General features: G+C 48.1%; 1 protein-coding gene across 1 annotated transcript in view; it reads left to right on the forward strand.

Moving 5' to 3' along the window:
* ZNF618 (zinc finger protein 618) overlaps positions 1 to 25507 on the forward strand; it is a 141721-nt gene that overhangs the window by 76405 nt on the left and 39809 nt on the right. The window contains exons 3-7 of the mRNA XM_062505598.1: positions 73 to 329; positions 4383 to 4478; positions 7530 to 7607; positions 14372 to 14410; positions 24766 to 24849. Of these exons, the coding sequence (XP_062361582.1) occupies positions 73 to 329; positions 4383 to 4478; positions 7530 to 7607; positions 14372 to 14410; positions 24766 to 24849 (554 nt within the window). The remainder of the gene's footprint in view (positions 1 to 72; positions 330 to 4382; positions 4479 to 7529; positions 7608 to 14371; positions 14411 to 24765; positions 24850 to 25507) is intronic.

Genomic DNA, 25507 nt, shown 5'->3' on the forward strand with positions numbered 1-25507 from the left:
TAGGTCCTGGTGATGCCAAAATGAGCACTTGGCATTGAGAATTCACATTCTCTCCTCTCTTTCCCCCTTCAGGGAGTGTCTGAAGAGGAGCCCACGGAGCCCAAAAGCCGAGGGCTCCGACTCGGTGACATCTCAGTCCTCCCCCAGTGAAGAAGCTGGAATGATGACTGAGGTGAAAGTGAAGACAGAGGTACCAGATGACTACATCGAGGAGGTGATCTGGCAGGATGACACCAAAGATTCCAAGAAGAACATCAAGGATGGGCCGGGGGATGTGCCTGCGGAGATCTGTGTGGTCATCGGCGGCGTGCGCAACCAGCAGACGCTCGGTGAGGCACAAGGCACCATTCCCTGATGGGGTGTGGGGACAGGATGAGGCTCTGGAGAGCTGTGCCTGGACACTCAGCTCTGCTGGAGGGCCCAGAGACAGGGTGAACGTCAATCTTGGGGTCCTGGCTCAGAATTATTGACCTTCTGTGTCTGTTTGCATCTGGCTGCCCCTAAAGGCTCAGCCAAGATCAGAAAGACAAAGCTCCTTATCTTCTTTTGGCATGTTCAGGGACTTGCCCATCAGGCACCTGCAGCAGCTGGTGAGTCCAGGGCTGGGGGTGTATTTGGCACAGATGAGGAACTTAGGAAGGAAAGCCTCAGAAACAGCTGAGATATTCTGAGGAAAGTTGCTCTGAGGAATGTGGATGCTTTCTGTAAATGAGTCTGAGCTCAAGAGCAGGTTTTACAGGTTGCTGTTTGTTTGTTTTCCTGATCACTCCTCAGTAGTTGGAATACTTTTGACTGGGCTGGCTGTGGTGTGCCCTGTTCAAAACAGTGCTTCCTGTCCCCACCTTACATCCCGCTGTGATGAGAAGAAGCTTTTTCTTTTTTCTGTGAACATCAAACTGTCCTCTCCTCGTGCTCCAGGGAAAGAGGCTTCCTGTGGGAACCTGGCAAGGCACCACTCCTGCACTGTCTCTGAGATCCATAGGCACTTGCTCATAAAAAAAAAGGAAGAGCAGTTGGACCAGGTTTCCTTTAAGAAACTCAGGAGGAAGCTGATTTGAGCTGCCCAGCACTGCAGTTGGGGTTGGTTTGTCCTGCAGGGGGAGAGAAAAGATGAATTGATGTTGGATTTTCCCCCAGGTTTTGTTGATCATTGTCCACACTGCTGGAAAGAAACCTGGGAGATGTCCTTAGCTGGTGATTGTCTCAGAAGCATCATTGTTCTTCCTGTCCTCCTTTCCACCACAGGACAGCCACTAAGAACAGCAGGGCAAGAGGTCAGTGCTGTCTGTGCAGGTCTAGGGAAAGCCTAAGAAGTCCAAAACTATTTCTGACATAAAGATTTTACAATTTAGAAGAAATATATTCTGTGTATTTTCAGAGGTTTTGTGCCTCTGCAGCTCTTGATCATTACATAGTCAAAGCTGAAAAGTATCCCTGGTGCCATGGGAGGGAGAGATGGAGTTATGATTGATGGGCAGCAATGGCAGCTTCTCCTGCCACGGCCACCAGCCCTCCGTGAAAGCATCTGCAGGTTGGGTGTTTGCCCTGCAGGACCCTCTTCTTCCCACAGCTCCTGGCTGGGCAGCAGCAGCAGCTGCTCTGCAGTCGCTGTCCTCTGGCACTGGTGCTTTCCAGCTGAGTTTGGCTGATTGCTGTGCAGTGGGGAGGGAGCTTTTGCTCTTGGCTGACTTGGCTGGACTGGAGGGGAAGCCAGTGAGGAGCACTGATGGCACTGGGATGGTTCAGCTGCAGCAGAGCAGACTGAGGGGAAACCTCCCTGGGGGCTGCAGCTCCTCCCGAAGGGCAGCTCTGGGCTCTGCTCTGGGCCAGGGACAGGAGCCAGGGAACGGCTGGAGCTGGGCCAGGGCAGGCTCAGGCTGGAGATGAGGGAAAGGTTCTTCCCTGAGCCAGAGGGTGCTGGGCACTGCCCAGGCTCCCCAGGGAATGGTCCCGGCCCCGAGGCTGCCAGAGCTCCAGGAGCTTTTGGACAGCGCTGCCAGGGATGGACAGGGGGGGATTGTTGGGGGGTCTGGGCAGGAAGAGGACTCAATAAGCCCTGTGGGTCCCTTCAGTTTGGGCTGTTCCATGATTCTGTGAATCTGTGTTGTCCCCATGGAGAGCCTTGGTGGCAGAGTGGTGGGAGGGGGACGCTCACAATGTATAGACACTGTGGGGAGAGGAACAGATTCATTGACCACTTACAAGTGGTGGCTGAAAGCCTTATAAACTTCAGAGCTTCTGTCTGGAAGGGCCTTTTCCAGTGAAACACACATTGTATTCATCACTGTAAAGCCTGGACTTCTTTAAAGGTAGTTTGATCTGGAGGTGATGGGAGTTGTTGCCAATTCTTTTGTGAACAGAGCCCTGGAAGTGCCCCTGTCTGACATTCACATGACCCTTGTTTTTGGGCAAGTGGCTCTGAATAACTCCTGTTTGCCCATCAGGTACTGTGCTCTGTGTGCACAGCCTGTGGTGCCCAGAAGGCAGGTCCTTGTGTTTGCTGAGCTCTGGCACCTGGTCCCCCTCTGTTCCCCCATGGAAAACACACATGGGCACTGTGCCCATCTCTGCATACACCAGGGTACCTCACACCTGGAATGTGCCCTATGTGCCACTACTCCACTGGCCATTCCAGCTTCTGCACTGGCCATTCCAGCTGCTGCACTAGAGCAGCCCAAAGTGTCACCTGCTGATGCTGCTGGTGCCTCCTGCTTCTGGAGCAAAAGCTTTGTGACTCTTTCTGCTGCTCCCCAGCACTTCCAGGAGCTTTCTAGCCCTGGGATCTGGAAGCCCTGTATCTGAATCACTTCCTCTGTGCAGATGGGCAAGGCTTTGGTAGGATTTTATTCACCTTCGCTGGGGATGCTCAGACTGGAGGTGTTGAAAATGGTTATTTTTATAGTATTTTCTGATGAAGTGGTGAATCAGGAGTGAATGAGCCTCTCTCCTCTGTGTGGAATTGCTGACGCCAGCCTGTCTCCTTTCAGAGAGTGCTGAGGACAGTTGGTTAAACAGGGGATGTCTCTGAGCCAGGACCACGGTGCTGAAGGCTCAGGGCACACGTGGCTCCAAGAGACATCTTTTCCTGCAGGGCTCAGCCTTGGGACTCGGGTGAAATGCACATTACAAGATTTGCATCTCTTTTCTGAGTCATACAAGTACTCTATTTATATTTTTAGTTGTTACTTGGAGCAATTTATAACAGGGATTCCCAGCTCAATTGCTGCTATTCCCTTACAGTATTTACATCAAACCAGGCCTTGTGTCTTTTGCCTCCTGTTTGCTTGCACCAGCTCCTGTCTCTCTTGGCACTCTGGACTACTCCAGACTCTGCCTCCATCCATGTGGAGCATCCCAAACCCCATGGGGGCTGGAAGAGGCTGTACTAGGTGGGATGGTTGGGGACAGTGGCCACAGTCCCCCAGCCGAAAAGCTGTTTGTGGGTTTGGACCATTTTCCTTTCAGCTGCTTTTCCACAAGTCTTTCAATCCTGTGGGGTCTCCCTGTGGCATCCCAAGCAGAGGAAGCCAATGGAGAGGTTGGCTCTCACCTGGCTCCTGTCAGCTGCAGCTGCTGTGGATTCCTCGCTCCCCCTGCACCCACCTGGACCCCCATGGTACCCCAGGTGTCCCAGCCCTGGGGTGGGACTTCCTGCCCTGCACAGCTCAGAACTGCCACATTTCCTCTTCTCTTCTTTCTCCTGGCAAGATTCACGTGCTGACCTCAGGCCAGGGTCACTTGAAGAGCCACAGCACATGGATACTTCTCAGGGCAGGGAAGTCCCACCATGGAGCTGGCAGGAGAGGAGAGGAAAAGCAAAGGGCACTTGTGTTGTAATTCGGGAGAAAGAGAGGGAGAATGTCAGACGTGGATCATTTCCTCCTGTCGGGAATAGCGTCAGGTCAGTGTTTGTGTCGTGGAGGACTGGGTTATCTATGAGCTGATGAGAAGTTTGATACAAGACTCCTTAAGCTCTCAATCTGCTCTCCCAATCTGGTGCTTTATGAGGAACATTTTGGAGAGGATTTTTCAAGTAATGCATTAAATCAGAAATGTTTCTGAGACAGAGTGAAGAGAGAATCCTTCTGCTCTGAGCCTCTCTGTCCATCTCCCATGCACACATTGGGTTCATGCCATGGTGCTGATGTTTCAGTTGCTGAGCTGCTCAGCATATGAAATTCAAGAGCACTTTGGATTCTCCCTGGTGAAGTAAAATAGTACTGCAGAAGCCTTAAGAAATTCTGTGAGATCTCTGACATCTTGTCAGGAAGTCACAGGGACAGATGGGTTTTGGAAATTTTTAATAGGCTTCAGCCATCATTATTCCTTGGAAATGCATCCACTTTAAGGGCTTTTTTCTGATTTCTTTTTGCACAATTTAGATGGAAAAGCAGTGGAACGTGGCTCTCCCGTTGGATATACACGAAATCGATATTCAGGGACCTGGATTTTTGACCATGCATTGAGATACACGTCCGGTATGTGATGGAAGGGTGTGAAAGTCTAACCAGGGCTCAGGGAGCAAAGGAAGCTCTGGAAGCAATGGGTGCATTGCCCAGATTCCAGCTGCCAGGCTCAGGAAAAGCTCAGCCCAACTGAGTGCACCAACTAACCCCAAACCTTTCCCATCTCCCTTCCTGCTACCACCAGCTGTGACCTGCATGACACACCCTGAGTGGACAATGGCCTCACTGCTGGTGTCCAAGGCCATGTGGGCACATTCTCTGCAAGGCCTTAACCCACAGTGATGTCCTTCCTCCACTTCACCTTTCCTCCGCTCTAACAGCACATTTTTTGTGACAAGTCATCCCTCCTTTCTCTAACATGAGGGCCTGTGGTGAGCTGAGTACACAGCTGTGGCTGCTGAGTTGTGTCTCTGCCTCAGGTCTGTAACACATCTCCCTCACCCTCCCCAACTCCCTGTGCTTCTGGGGCACTGCTCTATCACCTGTGGGCAGGGGTTGAGTGCAGGTTTCCCCCTCAAAGTTGACTCCAACCTTCCCTGGGTTCCACTTGAGACCTGGGAGCTTCAGGACATCTGCACAAAAGCCCTGGCTGGGACATGTGGTGCCTCTCCTGCCTCAGCTCCTGCCCCCAGTGTCCAGCACAGGCCCTGCACAAGGGCTGCAGCCCCTGCTCGGCTCCACAGTGCAGAAGGAAGGCACTGCACAGTTACCTGGACAGCTGACCTTCTTAGAGAACTTCTGCACAGCCAGTGCATTTATGTCCACAGACTGTCTCCAGAGAAAGTAGGAAATGCAATAAAAATGGGGAAAAAAATTCAGCCTAGAGCCCCTCACTGTGACCCGTTTGCACCAATCATAGAATCACAGAATGCTTTGGGCTGGAAGGGACCTGCCATGGGCAGGGAGACCTTCCACTGTCCCAGGCTACTCCAAGCCCCAGTGTCCAGCCTGGCCTTGGGCACTTCCAGGGATCCAGGGGCAGCCACAGCTGCTCTGGGCACCCTGTGCCAGGGCCTGCCCACCCTGCCAGGGAACAATTCCTGCCCAATACCCCATCCATGCCTGCCCTCTGGCAGTGGAAGCCATTCCCTGTGTTCTGTCCCTCCATCCCTTGTCTCCACTCCCTCTCCAGCTCTCCTGGAGCCCCTTTAGGCCCTGCCAGGGGCTCTGAGGTCTCTCCTGGAGCTGCTCTTCTCCAGGTGAACACTACCAGCCTGGCTCCAGGGCAGAGGGGCTCCAGCCCTGTGATTAACTCAGTGGCCTCCTCTGGACTCATTCTAACTCTTCCCAGTGCTCTGTGTGCAGCCAGCACTGTTGGGATGTGGGTGGGCATCAGTCACACTGTGCTGTTGGTTCAGCTGAACCTCAGCTGTGCTCTGGGCTCCTGTTTGCAGGGCCCAGGGGATGGCGAGTGCTCGTCTGCTGCTTTGGGGCTCCAGCTCCAAGAGTTTTTAGAAGAGAATTTTGGGGGTTGGTGGTGAAAATAATCAGTCCTTGAGCATGGGAATGAGGGCTGGCAAATGCTGCTGACCTGCTGATCTCCCAGGTTTCACTCAGTGAGCTTGTGTGGAGTGACTGTCCCACAGATGTGTATTTACATAAAATACAGTGAACTATGATAATAAAAATGCTCTGGAGCACATCAGACACAGCCAAGTGCATGTGCTATCAGAATATGTGAATATTTTTTCAGCTGGATACTCTGGTGTATCAGAGTGTGGTGAATGGCCTCTCTCAGCATCAGTGATAAAGGAGCTTCCCCAGCTCAGGAGACAGCCCTAAATGGTGCCACCAGTGATGGGCAAGGAATTCAGGGCTCTCACACTCTGAAGGGGGGGGGATTTTCTTCCCAGGCTGTAAGAATGGGACATGGGAAGGGGAAAAAGGACTGTGGGCACAGTGTGTTCAGACAGCACCCTGGGTTTGTTTCTGGCAAGAGGTCACTTTGAGTAGCTCCAGGTGAGTATTGTTGTGAAATGCTGTTTGGGAATGTTCTTCTGGAAGTGTGTCAATGTTTTGTTCTCATTTGTGGCTCCTCCCTGAGTTTTGCTGTTTTGCATGGTCAGGAAAAGATTGTTTCAAGGTTGTGTGAGAAAAGGCGCATGGAAATGAAATTCTGCATTCATACCAAATTAATTCAGCCCTTCTTTCTCCCACCTCCTCTTTACTCAAGTCAGGCTCTCACCCTCCAAAAGAGCACCAAGGGGATCCCAGTTCCACAGCTCTGGTGGGCAGTTAAGAAATGCAGTGCATTCTGCAAATAAGAGCCTGGAAAGTGAATTTATAGCCTGTGCAACAAAGTGAAGTAGGAAAAAAAGAGATTGAATCAACTCAATTAAAAAATCTAAGGAAATTTCTGTCTGCCTGGTCAATAACAGAAGAGTCTAAATTCATGGCATAACTTCATCATTACAAATGGTTCTCCCATCTCCGTTCCTCTGGTTTAATTTCAAATGACTGTTTGCAGATGTGTATTTTCTGGAATAAGAGACGCAAATTGAGAAGAGGGACTACTGGGTCATGTGCTTTTCCTTAAAAAGGGCAAAAGTTCTATTTGTATCTATTTGGTTTCCTCTGGGTGGATATTTACCAAATCTCTGTGGGTGTCTTGGGAAATTTGTACATTGTGCATTTCTTGAGAAATTTTAAAAACTCCTGGCCTCGAGATAACATATTGCCTTCTTTTTTCAGTTGAAAAGTATTTTTTCCCAGCTACTAGGAACTTACTGAAAAGTAATTCAAGGTTATTTCTGTCCATAGGAAACATCAGTCATTATTATAAAATTTTAAGTCAGGCTATTTTGAGAGTGGCCCTTTCACGTTAGCAGAGTTAAAAAGATACACTGAAAATTTAAGTTCAGGGTAATACGCCAACGAATCTTAAATAAGGCTGAAAGAAAGAATAGTTTCTGGGGTAGTGATTTTCTGCATTTATCTCCATGAGCCTTACAAAAATTACTTTGCTGCAAAGTGCACCCTTTTGCCCACAGTTTATGGACCAGTGTGCAGACTGTTTTTCCTGATCACTCATGGTGATGTGTGCTTCTCTGTCTTGTTTTTCAGGGTCTTATGAGTGTGGAATATGTGGGAAGAAATACAAGTATTACAACTGTTTCCAGACCCATGTGCGAGCACACAGAGGTATCTCAGTCCTGCTGCAATCTCGGGAATCCTGGCATAACACAGGTTCAGGGCAGGCTCAGGCTGGAGATCAGGGAAAGGTTCTTCCCTGAGCCAGAGGGTGCTGGGCACTGCCCAGGCTCCCCAGGGAATGGTCCCGGCCCCGAGGCTGCCAGAGCTCCAGGAGCGTTTGGACAGCGCTGCCAGGGATGGACAGGGGGGATTGTTGGGGGGTCTGGGTAGGAACAGGAGGTGGATGATCACACCTGGATGATCCTGGAGGGCCCCTTCCAGGATATTCTTTATTTTATGTCTATTTTCAGGCAGGTCTTGAAGGTTGCTCTGCTGCTTTCCTGGTCACCAGTAATTCTTCTCTTCTTGTCTCAATTCCCATTGAGAGGGGCCCAGTGATAAAACTTTAGTGCTGTCTCACTTTTGTGGCTCTTTACTCCAGCAATATTTCTCCCCAGGTCAGGAGCAGCTCCTGTGTTCGGGTCAGAATTTACTGCCCAGGGCTCTGAGGGCATCACTGTGTGCAGGGGCAGCTCAGATCACAGAGTTTCACCTGGCAGTTCCAAATGCCAACACTTTGGTGGCATCTCCCTGAGATGCTCTGAGCTCCTGCCCAGCTGGGAATTCCATCCATCCCTGAGAAGTCAGCCTGGGAGGATATAAATCAGATTGTGACAGATATAAATCGGGATATAAATCAGATATGGGCATTGTGACTTCAGTATTTTTATGTTCAAATCAAAATGCTCCTTGAGCTGCCCCTGTGCCCCTGCTGTCAGCTCAGGTCACTTCCCAAATGCACTGTGTGCATCAGGGGTCTCATGCTTGGTCAAGAGTGGCTTGATCTGAGTTTTCTGTAAGACTGAACAATCCAGTGTTGCTTAATTGCAGAAATATGGAAGTTTGAGGTGATTTATTCAATCAAAGTGTTGCAGGATTTGGAGCTCTGAAATACCAGAACAGCAAGGACTGGAAACCAGCTCCTCCTGAGCCTTTCTCTGGGTTTGTTTCCTGCTCCCTGATGTGAGCACCAGAGTCACTCTGCCAGGCTGGCAGGAGAATCTGCTTTAGCTCCTTAGGTGTAACCAGTGGTTGAAAAATCTAAGAATAATGAAGGCTGATATTAAGTTCTACATGCTCAAACTCTTGAAAGCCATCACATGCACAGGTGAGAAGTAGCTGCTCAGAGTCACAGTCTCATAACACATCCTTAATTGCATGGTTGCATATTCCTTGTGTACAGTTTAATATCACAGAACTGCTTCTGTACCCCTGGGTACACAGAATTGTTTTTCCATATTGGTATTTCTTTTCTAAATATCCACAAAATTCCTCAAAGTCCTTTAAATCTAGCTTCAAGTAGCTTCACTCTGAAGCTTAAGGAAAAAATTCCCTAAAATAACAGGGATATGCTTTACCACTGCATCACAGCATTGTGATAATTTTGCATAATAATTGTAGTATTTAAATGTGAGACAAGGATTGCTTTTATTTTACTTCTCTTCCCCAAGTACTATGGGCATCATTACTTCAGATGGGATTTTAGGAGCTCTGTTAGTATGAGGTCACCTTCTAGGGTGTGATCTGATTAATTTATATTTATATATATTTTAATGAAATTAAGTAATATATTATATGGGTGCATATATCAGCATAGACCTGTGCATTTGATATCCATATTTTTGACATGAACTCAGTGGAGATATGACTTTACCTTTTGCTTCCAAGGTCTTTGTCCTGTGTAGTTGCAGAAGATGGAAATTTTCAAAATTCTGAATATGGAAATTTATCACTAATTCTCACATCAGTGCTGGAGAAGCAGAATTTATATCTGTGATACTTAGAAAGTGTTGGTTTATGTTACTGTAAATGGATGCATGTAATAGTAACATTTAAAGTGCATTCAAATTGCCTTAAGACAATAAAATGAGTTATTTATCCATCTACACTCTTCAGCAAGAAATAAAACTGCAAACATGATGCAGCTCTGGCAGTGGGATTCTCCCAGGGACCTGAGCCACTGGGCAGAGTGTGCCTGGCTGCAGGGGAATAACTTGAAGTGAAAGGTCAAGGATGTGTAGGAAGAGAGAAGGAAGCATTCTTTGGAGGAAAGCGCTGTGTGATACTGTCCAGTGTGAGCTGTGCATGGACTGGACCAGGAATGGTGCTGGGATGGCAGAAGACTGCAAGGGTGAAGGACATTTTTGTGAAAGATGCTTTTATTGCCCCAAGGCTTCATAGAGAAAGGGCTGGTACTGCCCCAGGGTGACAAACATGGGAAAATGTGGTGGGATCACAGCACTGAGGATGTCACCCTGCACGTTCCTGTTCTCCCTGTGATCTCCAGGCCATGTCTCAGATCTGGTGCCAGGGCACTGGCAGCCAGCTCTCCCAGGGCTGCTTTCCTCAAAGCACTGCAATGTGAGCTCCCTTAGCCCAGTCCATACAGTTCTCAACTGTCAGAAACATTAATCCTGAATCCTTCAGTCATTTCTTTCTGGCTTGGCAAGGGAGGAGCCAGACTACAATGGCAGGACCTGGATTCCCTCTTTGCAGCATGCATTTTCTGGGTGCCAGCCATGGTTTTCCCAGGGTCTGGCCACCCATCAATCATATAACATCTGCCTTTCCCAAAGTTGGACTGATGCTGGGAGACACCAGGTCAGCATCAGAGAAGCTAGAACAAACTGAGGCCCCTTTGTAGGTTTTTTTGGCCATTCCAGCATCAGTAGCTGCTGTTTGGGATTTGCTGAAGGATACACCCTGTCACAGGCCTGTGTTCTCTGCTTGTCTGTGTAGTTCCTGTGTCACTAACAGGCCTTGGCCAAGCCCTGGGGTGATGCTGCAGATGACAGAGCAAGAGATAGAAAAGGCTCAGGCCAGGGGAGAGCAGAGAAACTGGTGTTGATCGGCTTTGGACCTTTGGGGCAGAACAAAATATCTGTGTCACCAGCCTGTCTGTCACCTGTCACTCAGTGACACAAAATGTAAGGTCTGGGGGCCTCTAGTTGTCCTTGCTTTGACCAGGGTTATTTCTGAGCTGATTTTTGTGTCTAGGGTCCACCTGGTCCTTACAGCAGGGGGAGGGTCTGTCACCCTCTCTGCTCATGCAGTCTATCTGTTGTTATCCACTGCTTGTTTTGCCCTGTGCAGAACTTAATGTTTTCTCATCCTTTGAGCTGTTCAGTTCCACATGAAGAGTTTCACCCTGGCAACATCACATTTTTATTTGCAATGAGCGTTTTTTTGAGAAATTTTCTGGGTATTTTTTATAGCTGCACCTGCCTCCACTCCAGCTCTCTGTGGCGGACAAGCTGCATTGGAGGCGACCCGTGTTCTTCAGGCTGACTTCTTTTCTTGTCTGCCTTCAGGATCAGGAGAGTTTATATTATAAAATAGGACATTTTCTTAGTTTATTGAGCCTTCCCTGTAGTGCTGAGCATTGGCTGGAGAATTTCAGGGATTGACTGCTCTGGCAGTTTGCAAAAGGGCTGAGGCAGCTCTGCTTCAGGACGTGCTGCCTCACAGGGACAAGTTCCCCTTGTGTTTTCCAGCCAAAGCCGAGATCCAGGCATGGAAATCCCCGTGTAAGGGTTCTGCAAAGAGCCAGAAACCTAGGTAAGAAATTTCCCCACTATGTTTCATCAAGGAAGAAAGGAAAAGGTTGTGTTCCTTTCCCTTCGCCTCCCCAAAACTCACAAATAAAATTTAAAAGAGAAACCAAACAAAAAAGTTATGTTGTGGAGCTGAAAGGCTCCTTTGTGAGCTGCCATGCAGCCCTGCAGGATCCCAGCTCCTTCCTCCTGCTGCAGTTCAGCTGGAGCAGAGGGGCTGTGCATTCCTGGTGCCAATGGAAGGATCTGGCCCAAATGTTACCGCTTCACCTACATGCAACACAGGGCTTAAAAATGTTTTGCTTACGGTGCTTTTATTTTAGCTGTGTGGGGTTTTTCAGGTCATTAAAAGTTTTGGATTGCCTTCAGGAGTGAGTCAGCTAGAAAGTTTTGCTTTGTATGGTTGGGTCGTTGTTTAAGCAACATGAGCAACAAAGCATCTGTATGTTTTGAGTCAGGAAAATTATTTTGCTTATAGATAACTCACAAAAAAAAAGGGCTGAAATTACTTTTATTAGACTTTCAGACAGTAAATTGATAAACCTCTGGGCCGAGGCCAAGCAAGGGAGACTTGTACCCACAGGAGAATTCTTCCAAAAGCAAAAAAAGAAAATAGCAAGGCTCAAGTTTAACCCTCGCAGGATATATTGCCTCTAGCCCAAGAATTGGTGGAAGTTCTCTGTTTCCAGATAAGCTTTTCTGGGTTGAGTGATGATTTTTCTCAAGTTGTTTTTCATTATTATTTATTTACATTATAAATTGTTGCATTGCCTTCCCCCAAGCCCATCAGCTCTCCATGTCCTCCCCACAGGGCTGTGCCAGCTGAGGGCTGGGCTGCCCTCACCACAACAGATCCTGGATGCTATGAGTGGGGTTGGATTCTTCAGGCAGTTTCAAGTTTCACCAGTTGTTAAAAAACTTCTCAAAGCTTTTCAAGTTTCAGATTAATGTTTTCCAAGAATGGGTTCTGCTCAATTCAAAAAATATTAAAAGGAAGATGACTCATTCAGATGGTGAATACGGAAAAATGCTTTTTTCCAAAGTGCACATTTTTTGGAGTCTGAGTTAAAGTGGTTCTGTCACTGAAAGGATTTTGAGGTGAGGAGCAGAAAACTAATAGAGGAATAACCATCCCTCAGGAGAGATGGTGTTCCTGAGCTGTAGAAGGTTGGGGTTCATTTGTTTATTTGTTACTGAAAATATCAGATTATTCTGGGGCGGTCCTTTGTCCTCTGTCATGCATCCCAAGATCCATTTTTCCCATGAACATTTCCCAGTCTGCAGCAGATACTCGTATGAGATGCAGAAAGTTTCTTGGGACACAGGAGTTAACTGGCCCGTTTTCCAGCCTCCCTGCCCACCTCCCTATTCTTAATGACTTTTGCAACTTTCTCAGAAATTCATCTTTTGTTTCACAACTGTATTTACTTGGTCTGACCTCAAAGGTGATATAGAGTGGGCTGTAAGGGGATTTTTAATTGGTCATTTTTTAATTCATGAATGCTTTAGTCTGTCTTATGACTAAGAGTAACAACATTTCGTGACGCATTTCAGAAATGGCTATTCCTCAGATTTTGTGTTGCCTGATTCTTATTAAATTTGACTAAAGTACTTTTTAAAGCTATTTAAATAGTGCATGCTTTTCATGGTTTGTTTATGGCATTGCTCATGAACACCAGGACAACATTTTGCATAAATCTGTTGTGCCATAGCTGCTTTTCCTTGAATGATGGGTGGGAATTCAAAAAAGTAGCAGCTGTGGAAAAATCTTGGGCTTTGCTGTTGAGGTCCTGCATCTGATACTGAGGGTTTCTGATCTGGCCCCTGAGTTTATGAAGTTGTGCCAAATTAATTCCGTTGCCTAGAAAAATGATCTAATCAGGCAGGTTAGTCAAGTAGAAACGTACAAACTCCCAAGCCCACAATAATTTGCTTTTATTATTTTTAAGAAATAAGGAAATTAAATGCAAACAGCGCTCATTACTTAAGGTTTTACTTAAGGTGAAAATTTTAAATTCAAAAACGCTGTGCCATTCAGCAGCTGTGGTTTCCAGCACAGTGCAAGCATCATTCCAACAGACATATGGAATACTTTGCAACCCAGTTACATTACTGGATAATGTGACATACAGTATATGTCATTTAGGATGAATATGAAACACTTCAAACTGGCTTGAAAATCCTAATTGTTTATGATCCTTGACTTGTAACTCTGGGGTTTGTTTTACAGCTCACAGCTTTGCCTGTTGCATTCATTTAGGGCTTGAACACGATCTCTGCTCTGTGCTTCTTGCAGTCCCACACACAACTGTGGAGGGAGCTTTTTCTCCCTTCTTCTCACATCTGCCTTCAGTAAGACCAGGATAGAATCACCCTGGGGGAATTCTTGTGGAGGCTTTGCTATCACTGCCTATGGAGGGTAGGCACGGTGGTGGAGCCAGCTGTGTCAAATCCCAGGGGAGCTGAGCCAGGTGCTCTGTTCACTGCTGGCTTTCCTGGGTTCCCAGCGCTGTTAGAATGTGTCCAGAGGAACCCACGAGCTGCTCCAAGGGCTGGAGCCCCTCTGCTCTGGAGCCAGACTGGGAGAGCTGGGGGTGCTCACCTGGAGAGGAGAAGGATCCAGGGAGAGCTCAGAGCCCCTGGCAGGGCCTGAAGGGGCTCCAGGAGAGCTGGAGAGGGAGTGGAGACAAGGGATGGAGGGACAGGACACAGGGAATGGTTTCACATGGACAGAGGGCAGGGATGGATGGGATATGGGGAAGGAATTGTTCCCTGGCAGGGTGGGCAGGCCCTGGCACAGGGTGCCCAGAGCAGCTGTGGCTGCCCCTGGATCCCTGGCAGTGTCCCAGGGCAGGTTGGACACTGGGGCTGGGAGCAGCCTGGGACAGTGGGAGGTGTCCCTGCCATGGCAGGGGTGGGATGGGAAGGGCTTTAATGTCCCTTGCAGCCTACACCTTTATATGACCGCGGGCAGCTGCTCTTTAGCCACGAGCCCTTGTTGGCCATGTCCGGCCCGGCAGCCCCTGTGAGCTCCTCACAGCCCGCGAGGGGCCGGGCGGGGCAGAGCGGCGGAGAGGAGCGCGAGGGAGCGAGCGAGGCGGCGGTGGGGGCCGGGGCAGCGCGGCCGTCGGATCTAAGCGCAGCTCTTTCTCTTTGCAGACACCGAAGCTGCCTCAGGGGAAGGAGCCTCACAAGGCAGTAAGTACAGCGGGGCGCGAGGGGCCGCACCGGGCGGGGGCCGCGCTGCCCGAGGGCCGCGCGGGGCCGTACCGCAGGCGGCCGGCAGGGGGCGGGCCCGCCGCGGAGATGATGGCGGCGGCGGCGGCGGCGGCGGTGGCGGCGGGGCAGGGCGGGCGGGCACGGTCGGGCCGCCCCTCAGGGCCCGGGGTCTCTCGCGGCAGGGCAGGGCAGGGCCGCCCCTCACCGGCCCGGGGTCTCTCGGGGCACGTCCCGCACGGCCCAGCAGCTCGGGTGGTTATCGCTGTCTCGCCGCCGTGAGGGGAAAGCGGTTCCCTGGGCACTGCCCTGTGAGGGTACCACGGACGGGAGCTCCCCCTGCCTCCTTTGCCGGGCAGGGGCAGGGCACTGCCAGCCTCTCTAGCGGCGTCTAGATGTATATTTTTAAACCCTAAACCTGCAGGGCTGAGGTGGGAGGACCGTGGCAGCAGTGGTAGGGATGGCACTAGAGGGAGCCGGGACAGACTCGTGGCCCCTGGGAGGGGTGAGTGGGAAGATGGAGCCAGGCAGTTCCTGGTGACAGGAGAGCTGAGAGATAATGGGCAAGAAGTGGAGAGAAGAGAGGTTGAGGCTGCTGTGGAGCAGGCTGTCTAGAGAGGTGTGCGCTGCATCCTTGGGGTGTACAAAACCAGCCTGGGTTAAGTCCCAAGTAACCAGGACTGAGCTCAGAGCAGAGGTGAGATCAGAGATCTGAGGTTTCTGCCCACCTTGCTGTGTTAGGTGAGAGCCATGATTCCCCCTGGAGAGGTAAGTTTCCAATATTGGTGGTTTCAGACAGCAGCTTGGCAGCACCAAACTTACCCTGTGTGGGCATAGAAATGTTAGATAAATAGTAAAGAAATAAAGTACAACGAGACCACCTTTTCTGAGCTCTTTCTTCACCGTGTTCTGTGATACATGGACAGTTGGCATTAGCATAGGGGGGTCTTGGCTTTCTGTCTGCAAAAGGAAGCAGGACTGACTTCACTGCAGGTGGGGAATGGAGATCCTCAGCCCTGAGCTGAAACATCTCAGTACCAAACAGCCGTCCCACATCAGTGTGTACACACAGTGTACTGCTCACAGGGTGAGCCGGGCTCTGCAGTTCAGCCTTTCCCTTGACAGAGTCCAGTGAAGGGCAAGGAATCTCCTTCCCAGGCTCCTATCACCTCCTTTGGTGTCTCAGTCATTGCTCAGCTGCCTGTTGGTGTTTTACTTAGGTTGAGGCTTTCCAGGCTCATCTCCTGGCTGCCTTGCTCTTAATTTTGCTGGCAGGCACTGCTATGTTATGGGCTAGGCTGCATGCATCCTGGGTGGGTATTGGGTACTTTTGCCAGAGCTTGGGAGTCACCTTATGCAGAGTGATTTTTTTTTTTTTTTTTCTTTAAGTCAACTTCTCCCCTTCCCACCTGTTGTGGGAACTTTTTTGGCTGGAAAAGATAGGACAGAGTGAGGTGTGAAGAGAGAAAAAGATATGAGGGCTCACACCTTTGCTGTGTGGGCAGACTTGATGTTGCTGGAGCTGTAGATGGATTTCTGTGGATGTAAATGCCTCTTGTGTGGTGTCTGGGTTGTGGAGGGAGGGGGAGAAGGGAACATCATGGGCAGACGTCTAGGAGAGAATAGTGAAAAGCTTCTGCTCTATATACCAGGCTTCCAAGAAGTTGCTGTGGTAGCACTGAAGATGGAGCAGGGAACAGTAGGGAGGCAGAAACTGCATCCATCTTCATGCAGAGTCCAGCCCCATCCCCCATGCAGGAATTACTGACCCCTTTTTTACCTGCCACACTCATCCCATAATAGTCTCACCTAGCCAAAAGAGGTTGAGGCAAACCAAGCTACCACAATGGGGAGATGGCTAGTGGTGGGGCAGGGAAAGAGGAAGAAGGATCCCCCATGGCCATGCCCTGCTGGAGGGACAGCCTGCACGTGTCACTGTCCTGCAGAATGGATGTGAGGCTGCTGGGCTGGTGCTGCTGTGCCTAAGTGCACATGGTTGTAATTTCTTGACAGAGTCATCTTCCTCTTCTCTCCTCATGTTGCAGTCAAACAACTGAGCTCTCTCCTCCCTGTGCCTTCCCCTCTGATGCTGGATTAAATCCCTGGCCTACCCTAGTTGCTTCTGCATGTTTCTTCTTGTTTTTCCACTCAATGGCACTCTTGTTTCTGTGTCAGTCTGTTTGCTTCTCATATATTTTAGGAATTTTTTATTTATCTTTCCTTTCTTGCTATTTTTGCTTTGCCCACTGCTGGACTGCTATTCCTCTGTGACCTAATCTGGCTGTTTACACCCTCTCTTTTACAGATGTCTGCATTGTTCCAATCTTCCTCTACTATTTCTATCTCATTGGGAACCTCTACATTCATGGTCTCTGCAGGCATGGTTTGCTGCCCTCTCCCAAAATTTCTCAGTATTTAAGTGATACAGGAAGGTGTTGTTTTCTCTCCTGTGCTTCTCTGTGGGGCATGGATTGCATTCATCCTGAACTTGTGAGTGAGGAGTCCCTTGACCAGCAGTCCCAGTCCTGAGGCCCTGGATTAATTCACGTAACTGCATTATACTATGTTAGTTCAAGTCACAAACTGCAGGATTTGAAAAGCTGTTCAGATTTTCTCCATGGTCACTTGCTGGAGCCAGCTGTTAGTCACAGCCACCCATGGTCACCCAAGTGTTGGTGAAGGCAGCCTTCTGTGTCAGGTGACACCTCTGCTGCTGCCTGTGCAGAGCACCTGGGCTGCAGTTCAGTTCCTGTGCTCTGCTCCCTGGGCTGCCCATGAGCAACCAGCTCTGTTTTGGGGAGCAAAGTGTGGGTGTGAGAGCAAGCCTGGGCTGCAGGGAGGACAAGGGACTGACTGGTAGGTGAGGCTGTGCTGGAATGTGCCCTTGCCTTCAGCTCTGAGAGGCTGTGGCCACAGAGCTACTGGGAGAAGGCCCATCCTGGCCTTTTTCCTTCCTGGGAGGAAGGGAGCAGTGGGGCCAGCTGGGACTCAGCTGAGATCTGTTGTTTGTTCACTGCCTGCCTGAAGAGGAGACAGTGCTGTTTAGACTTTCCAGCTGGGAAAGCACTTTGAAGGCTCCCTTGAGGAAAAATGGTTGCATTTAGTTGGTTATTTTCAGCCTTTGGGGTTTATAGTGGATAGATGGTGTCTCTGGGACTCCCTTTGTTCTTTTGGACCCATTCTTGAAGAGCCACAGCTCTGTGGTTGTGGGGTGGGGGACTCACAGGGACATGGCTGCATGGCTTTGGGAGCTCCTTTTCTAGCCTTGGCTCAGTGTCCAAGACCAGAATTCTCACATGAGAGAGAAGAAAACAATGCAACCCACAGTGCTAATGTGTTAGAGACTTGTCTGACTGCTACCAACTTTAACTGGCAAGGAAGAGAAGAGGATGATTTTGAAAAAACTGTATATTTGCTGTCTTTCTAGACAGGTGTGGCTAGTTTGACACCTGGGGAACTGACTGTTCCTACAGAAGAGTCTGGAGGTCTTTTCTGAGATGCTCATATGCCTGTGTGGTTTGCTTCAGACTCTTGAGAACAGGGAAGGTGTTTGGGCTGGGTCTGTGCTCTCGTTCTCCATGGGAATTCCAGTCATGTTTAGGGGAGTTACAAACTGAACAAACAGTCTCCCTCCTGCTGCTCATATTCCATACGACTTTCTTGGCACTCGGACAGGTCGCTGAATAAACCCAGGAGCAAGAGGAGGTCCAAGTGGGGGCAGGGACACAGCTGAGGCAGCAGCTCCTCTCACCTCAGCAGGCGTTTGCAACTGTGACAGGGTGTGGGGAGGGGTGTGTTCAGTGGGGCGTGTCCAGTGGGTTGTATTCAGTGCACATGTCCCAGGTTGGGGACACAGCTACAGAATCACAGAGGGCAGGGATGGATAAATGGGATATTGGGAAGGAATTGTTCCCTGGCAGGGTGGGCAGGCCCTGGCACAGGGTGCCCAGAGCAGCTGTGGCTGCCCCTGGATCCCTGGCAGTGTCCCAGGGCAGGTTGGACACTGGGGCTGGGAGCAGCCTGGGACAGTGGGAGGTGTCCCTGTCCATGGCAGGGGGTGGGAAAATATGATCTTTAGAGGTCCCTTCCAACCCAAACCATTCTGGGATTCTGGTTCTGTAGCTGGAATACTCAGCCTGTTGGAGTGTGGTACCATCTTTTTCTGTAGGAAAGATGAGCTTATGTACAAGAACATTTTCAGAGTAACCATAACTGGCTTGCAGGGCTTGAAGGGGAACTGAATTTTGCCCATGAAGTTCACCAGAGAGTGTGTAGGCACCAGAGCTTTGATCTGCCTGCTCACTGTTGCTCTTTCTTACAGTGCTCTGCCCCTTCAGACTAACCCAGGGCAGAGCTCAGGTTGCTCTGGCAAATGTTAATGTGTCATTTTCCTCATTCACCTTAGGAATAGCGTTTCAATACCAAATGTTAACAGATAGAGCAGGTAGTGCTCCCAGTCCATACTAGTTCTAAGCCTCTGCCTGGCTGAGTCTCGGATCACTTCCCAGAGAAGTTTGGAATTCTGCAGGCAGGCAGGAAGCGGCAAGACAGAAAGAAAGTGACTTGTCAGAGGCAACAAATGGGTGAGTGTCAATGGAATAAAGTGTAGGTCCCTGGGCTTGCAGCCCAGTTAGTGCTGGGCACAACCTTTGGATTGCAGTTCTGTGCCCTGGGAAAGAAACCAGAAAATGCACAGGGAAGTGGGCAGGGAAGGATTGCTAAAAGCTGAAGGTATCTCAAAGTACCGCTGATGCATTATCTTCAGGTATGTCTGGTTAGTGATCTGGGGACTTCCTGAGTGTTCTTCTTCCCAGGGGAGAATTCCTGAGTCTGGGGGAGCAGTGCTGATTGAATTTGTAGGAAAGAGTCCTGCCACTGCTGGGTTCTTTAAATAAAACACTGTTAAAAGTGGGAAGAATCAGGATGTGGTGCTTTTGGGAACCTTGATCTCCAGTGTGTCAGTCAGGCTGGCTGAATCAGGACAGCTTGTTGGCAGTGGGGGTTGTGCTGTAACTGTTCCCTGGTGACAACTTTTTTGAGGACCATGACAAGCAAGTTGCAGTGTAAAGCAGGCTGTGCTCCCAGGCTGTAGTGTGACACCAGCCAGGGGGATGGGCAGGTAAACAATGTGGAAAAAGAGCTCCAGTACAAGCCAGTTCTACTGCTCTGCTTGCTTCCATTCCTGGGATGTTGCAATTGTTACTATGGCAAATCAGGGACATTTGCTCTAGGCTGGAAGACCACTAATGGCTGTTTGATGGTAGATCCTGGCTTTTCTGTCTCCATTTCCTGCTCCTGTGTACATGTAGTTTTGTTCACGAGGCTCAGCTGGATTTTGTGGTATTCCTCAAAAGCAGATCCCAGTGCTCTGCCTGCCAGCAGGTTAATCCTGCACAGGTCTCCCCGTTTTGGGAGGTGCTTCAGAGCCCAGCATACAGATCCTGTGTGTAAGCCCAGAGCACCCCTGACAGCTTCCTTCTCTCATTCCTTAAATCATGGCATAAACAGGAGCAGCTGTCAGAGAACATTAATGCTCACTGTGACCAGCCCTACAGATTGGAAGCTCCTGGGCCACATCCCACAAAATCCCAACTAATCCCAAATAACACAACCTGATTTTTCTTTCTGTCTCTTGGCTTTTCTGTTGTGTTAAGACCCATCTCCTTGCTTGCAAATAATTTTTGAAAATCACAAATACCATCTCACAGTTGTGGATAAATCTGGGTGTTTCAGACCACCCTCAGGCTGCAGGAGAAGCAAAATGTAGTCATTAGAATTTGTCAGACAATGTCACCACATAGCCTGATGAGCAGCTCAGGAGCAAATGCCAAAGAAGGCAGGGATGCACAGCACCTGCTGCAGGATTGAGGTCACAGGGTTTAAAATACCAGCTTTTAAGGATAAATAGCGTGGCAAGAGGTGCCAAAAGGATCTTCAGAAGAGGTACTTCTGAAAATTTAATAAAATATCTATATTTAATATAAATACATCCTGAGTGTGCTTTCTTTTTCCCTATTTGTAGCTGCTCATACTTACTTATTGTGTGAGCCTGGGTGCTGGGCTAAGACAGGACAGCTGGTGGGAGTGGGTCACTCATGTTCACTAAGGTCTAAGGATGTTGTGGGCAGCCAAGAGAACATTTTTCTTTCCAGTTTCTCAGCCAGATGCCCTCAACCTCATCACCTGGGCACAGGTGTATGTCCATGTGTGTCTCCACTGCAGTTACAGTGAGGAAAAAAGGAAAGTGCTTTTTCTTTTTTCCAAAATGGAATCCGCAGTAAATATTTCAGAAGCCCATAAATTAAAATGATTGATCTGATCTTTTAAAAACATACTCCCTTTGGGATCTGACTAAGTGTGAGAAAGTTCAGCCTGAGAAGAATTAAAAAAAAAAAAAAAAAAGGCAGTGAAAGGTTAGAAGCAGGGATGTGGGCTGGAATATGCCTTGCAAATGGTAACTGTGGAGGCACAGTGCTAACGCCTTGCATGTGCAAAAACATTTGGAGGGTTGTGAATTTAAACCATGAAATTAATATAGTCAAAATTAAGGTTTTCTTGCCCACACCTTACTCATACAGGATACAGTGTTTGTAATGTTCTGACAGGGATGGGATGTCGAGGTGGTTTGCTGGTGTTAATTTATAGTTGAGGAGGGACCTTTAGCATCTCTGTTTCTTGATTAATTTGCAACATAAATGTTTCCTTAAAGTAAATGTAACTTCTGATTTCTTTCACTTTTCTGGGGATATAAGAGCAAAGTCCAGTAAGTTGCTTTGTTCTGCTCACTGACACCTTCCCTAGTGAAAAGTGTGATACAGTGAATGCTGTGTGTGTGCACACCCACGTGCAGCCACCATGGGGACCCCTGAATCATTTACAACTGCCTGATTCATTTTCCCAGTGCTCTTATTTATTAATTCTCCTGCTCCTTGCAGAGAACTGTAAAAATGGATTTTATTTTCCTAGTGTGTTTGCATTTTAAGTAGGTAAAGTCTCTTTAGATTCCCATTTGCCAAACAAGGAGATGAATATGTTCATCTGCACATGTAAGTGACCAATGGGCTGAGACCAAGAATGATAAATTTCAGTGCAGGAGGAGAAATTATGAAAATAATAAGAAACTTAGTTCAGGGATTTGCAATGTGAAGAGATTTTGAGTTTAAAGCCTGAGATATTGGAGATACTTATCCCAAGATACGGGGACGTACAGGCTGGAGATGAGGGAAAGGTTCTTCCCTGAGCCAGAGGGTGCTGGGCACTGCCCAGGCTCCCCAGGGAATGGTCCCGGCCCCGAGGCTGCCAGAGCTCCAGGAGCGTTTGGACAGCGCTGCCAGGGATGGACAGGGGGGATTGTTGGGGGGTCTGGGCAGGGACAGGGGCTGCACTCATGGTTCCTTGTGGATCCTTTGTAACCCAGAATATTTTGTTATCCTGTGACCTTTCCTTTGTCTGAGGTGGGTGAAATTTGGAACAGTTTCTGGATATCCAGTGTGTTTCCATCCAAGTCCTAAAGAAGTGCTCAGGAACAGGACACACACTGGAGGGTTTGATGTTCTGCAAGTCCTGCAGTTCCATAGCTCTGGAGAAGAGCAGTGTCTTTCTGGGGAGTTTTAAACAGATATTATAGAAGAGGAGGCTTTCGAGTTGTCTGTAATTCTCTGATCTTCAGATGATCTTATACAGAAAATTGCTAATATGTAATTCTTTCTCGGATGCTGCCCAAATAGAACATGTTTACAGAAAGCTGGATATTAATACTTGGAAACAAATCTCTTACAGAGTTCCTAGGCAGCAAAGTGATAGAGAGATATATTTATTTAAATAAGAAGAGGATAAGAATTTTAGTAATCCCAGACTATCCTGGTCAACACTCAGTTTGTCCTCAAGACACCAGGAGAGTTTTAGTGAAGGCAGAAATACATCTGTGGTATGTCCAGTGAGGGATGCACTTTCCATCTTCCAATGTGAGTTGGAATTTAGCAACAGAAGAGGTGTACAACAGCTGTGCCAGTGATTATTCCAAATTCTTCTTTCAGCCTGACTGTTTTCTGTTCAGCTGCTTCTTGGCATCTCAGCAATGTTGAACCTGAATAGCAAACAAATCCATACACTTTCAGTATTTTAACTATTTTAATTCTCAGTAGCTTACCTCCTAAGGATCTTCATAACCAGAAATGCAGAGGAGTACAGGGATCACCTTTCTGACACCTTTTCCTTTCAGCCTAAGCAGAAGGGTTGGTGTTTGTGATTACCTCAGGTGATTGTGGAGAGGAGGGTCCTGCATCCCCCTGGCTAAATTTAATTTAATTTTGTTCATTAAGAAATTTTATGGAGTCAGGATCTCCTCTTCAATGCTGCTCAGTCATTTTACTAGCACTTCTTTCCACTTTGGAAACCAGGCAGTGATAATCCATGTGAATTCCCATCTGAAAATCACAGAACAGAATTTCGAGTCCTGGACAAATGACTAGGGAAAAGTCAGGAGGAGGTTTGCTTTTCATTTATGAAACTCTCAGTGCTACATTATTTAATCCAAGCAGTTGTGTGAGAGACGAGTGGTGTGTTCCCAGCCAAACCATTTTTACTCCAGAAGGGGCTTTAAAATAAAATTGTCTTTATGTGTGTTATGCAGAACTCCACAATGTGGGCTGAATTGACTTTTTCACTTGTGATGGAGCTTCAGATGCTTATTGATAGAAAGATAAATCTTCCCTCATTTACAGGTTATGTAGGTTCAAGTACATCTTTTTTTTTTTATTTGTGCAAGATGAGGTAGTTCATTGGCAGAGTGCTGAGGGTAACACCTTATGATGCTGATTAGACCATTTTTTATCTTCCCCTTATTTACACTTTGAATTTACAAAAATAGAACCCTGTCCTGCCCTGAAGGGACATCAGAATGAGGTAGGAATGACACATGATCTGTTCATATTGTTACATGTTCTCATGTGTCTGAATTCTGCCATGGAGTCTCAATATCCTGCTTCATGATGCTGATTTGGGGAATACTTGTAAAATACTAATATTTTTGCTTTACATTGCTGATATTTGCTATCTGTTTGGATTCAACCTGAGCATACTTTTAAGTCAGGGAGAAGGAAATTCTTTGATATGTAACATCCTGAGAACATCTTTTGTCTCTCAGCATCCAGTGAGTAGCATCCAAAACACCTTTTACCTAAAACATAAAAAAAAAAAAAATAGAGTTTGTGACCATCAGACTATTCTCAACAAGGGCTCATTATCTCTGAAATTAAACCAGGATATTCCCCTCTGCAGGGAAATTCCTGGTAGTCAGGCATCAAGTTTCCAGATCTGGTGGGATTACATCCAGGCCTGGACAGTGTGCATTGAAATCTCCATTGTGATACATTCAGCTGACACATGGTTTCAATAAAATATCACAGAATTTATAGATTCCTCTATATAATCAAAGCTTAAAAATTGCTGTGAGGTGAATTCAATCTTGTAGCTCCTGGCTGCACCTGTAGCAGCTGTTCTCAGGAGCTGGGATGACCCTGGAATCCTTCATGGAGAAGGCAAGCATGAGTCTGTGGCTCCATGCCCTCTCACCTCTTCTTTAGCCCCTTGCCAGCTGGAAGGTGAGCCAGCACCTTGCACCAAATTTTGGGTCATTTCAGGGGATTTGACCCCTCTGTGTGAGGGTTTGGGATTATTCCTGGCTTGGCAGTTTGCATCCCAAGGATGCCCCTGTGTGAAGCATGGGAAGCACAATGTTAATGCAGTGTGTTCCTCGATGTCTCCTGTGTTCCTGACAGAGGCCAAATGGCTGTGGGAAGGAAGTAAATTATTGTGAACTGAGTGATCTTGGAATAGTTTGCCCATAGGGAAAATTTTTTCCTTACCCCTACTTAGGATCTGTCTTGTGCCTTTGTGTGCGAGGGTTTCTGTCCTTTCCAGAATTCTGGATTTTATTATTATTTAATCCTTACTAATGTAACTCTGGGTACTTTAATCCTCTTAAGGGTTTGCTGCTGACTTTGGGCTCAGTCCTGCTCCCTTTTCAAAGAATTTTGCCATTATACACCTTTAAGTAGAGTTCTGATGTAAACTGAAGCTGATTTTACTGGCAGCTCTGTCCCTGGCTGCAAAATGCTGCTGTAAAGCTGTAACCTGTGTGCAAGGCACAGTTCCAGTGGGGAGGAGAGGGAGGTCTGTGCTCCTGACTGCAGCCCTGACTCTGCCACTCCTCACTGCCAGTCTGGAAGGAATCCTCAAAAGATGCCAAAGGCTCAGGACAAAGGAATTGTCTGTGAGCCTGCGCGGGGAATGTCCTGCCAGCTTAGGAAGCCATAAATGTGTTCCTTTCCATCTAGGTGCCCCTCTGGCTGCGGAAAGGGAGAAGAAGCCTCTCTCCAGAGCTGTCTTTGTGCTGCCCTGGGTGGAATCCACAGAAACAAGTGAGGGTCCCAGATGTTTTGTTTTTTCCCTGATTTGTTTTAAGGAACCAGTAGCTGCACTCTGGGTCTTCTGGGGAGGCTGCTCAGGTAGAGTGTGCTCTGGACACAGTTTGGAAAGGTGTTTCCCAGTGGAAAGCATGCAGCATGTTCCTCAGAAAATGCCATCCTTTCCTGTTTCTTTGAATCATCTGGATTAATCATGGGGACAGGCTCTTCCTGAAGAGTGCTGGTGTTGCTCATGGTTCCTTCCAGTGAGGCAGAACTGTCCCAGGAAAGGTGATGCTTTCTCCAGGTACTGCCACAGAGCCATTTCCCAGCTCCAGCCCTCTGGGTTTGTCACCAGCAAGACTTGAGTATCTGCCAGCAGATTTCAGGAAACAAGGAATGTGAAACTGAGGATCAGAACATGTCATTGATTGTTGATCCACTGGCCAAAGCTGGAGGGATGATGCTGATCCTTTGTGGTCACTTAAGCCCCACTCAGAAAACCTTTTTGGGGCCAGAAGCATCACAGCCTCAAACAGAGAGGTGACATAAATGTATTGCAGCTGTAAGAAATTCAGCCCCTCGCCTTTAAGAGCTGCTCCTGGGCTTTATATTTGGGAAACCTTGTTTGCCAAGATGAATGAGGAACATGGAATTGTCATAGAATGTATGA

Source organism: Cinclus cinclus, chromosome 19, assembly GCF_963662255.1.
Source record: "Cinclus cinclus chromosome 19, bCinCin1.1, whole genome shotgun sequence".
Lineage (NCBI taxonomy): Eukaryota > Metazoa > Chordata > Aves > Passeriformes > Cinclidae > Cinclus > Cinclus cinclus.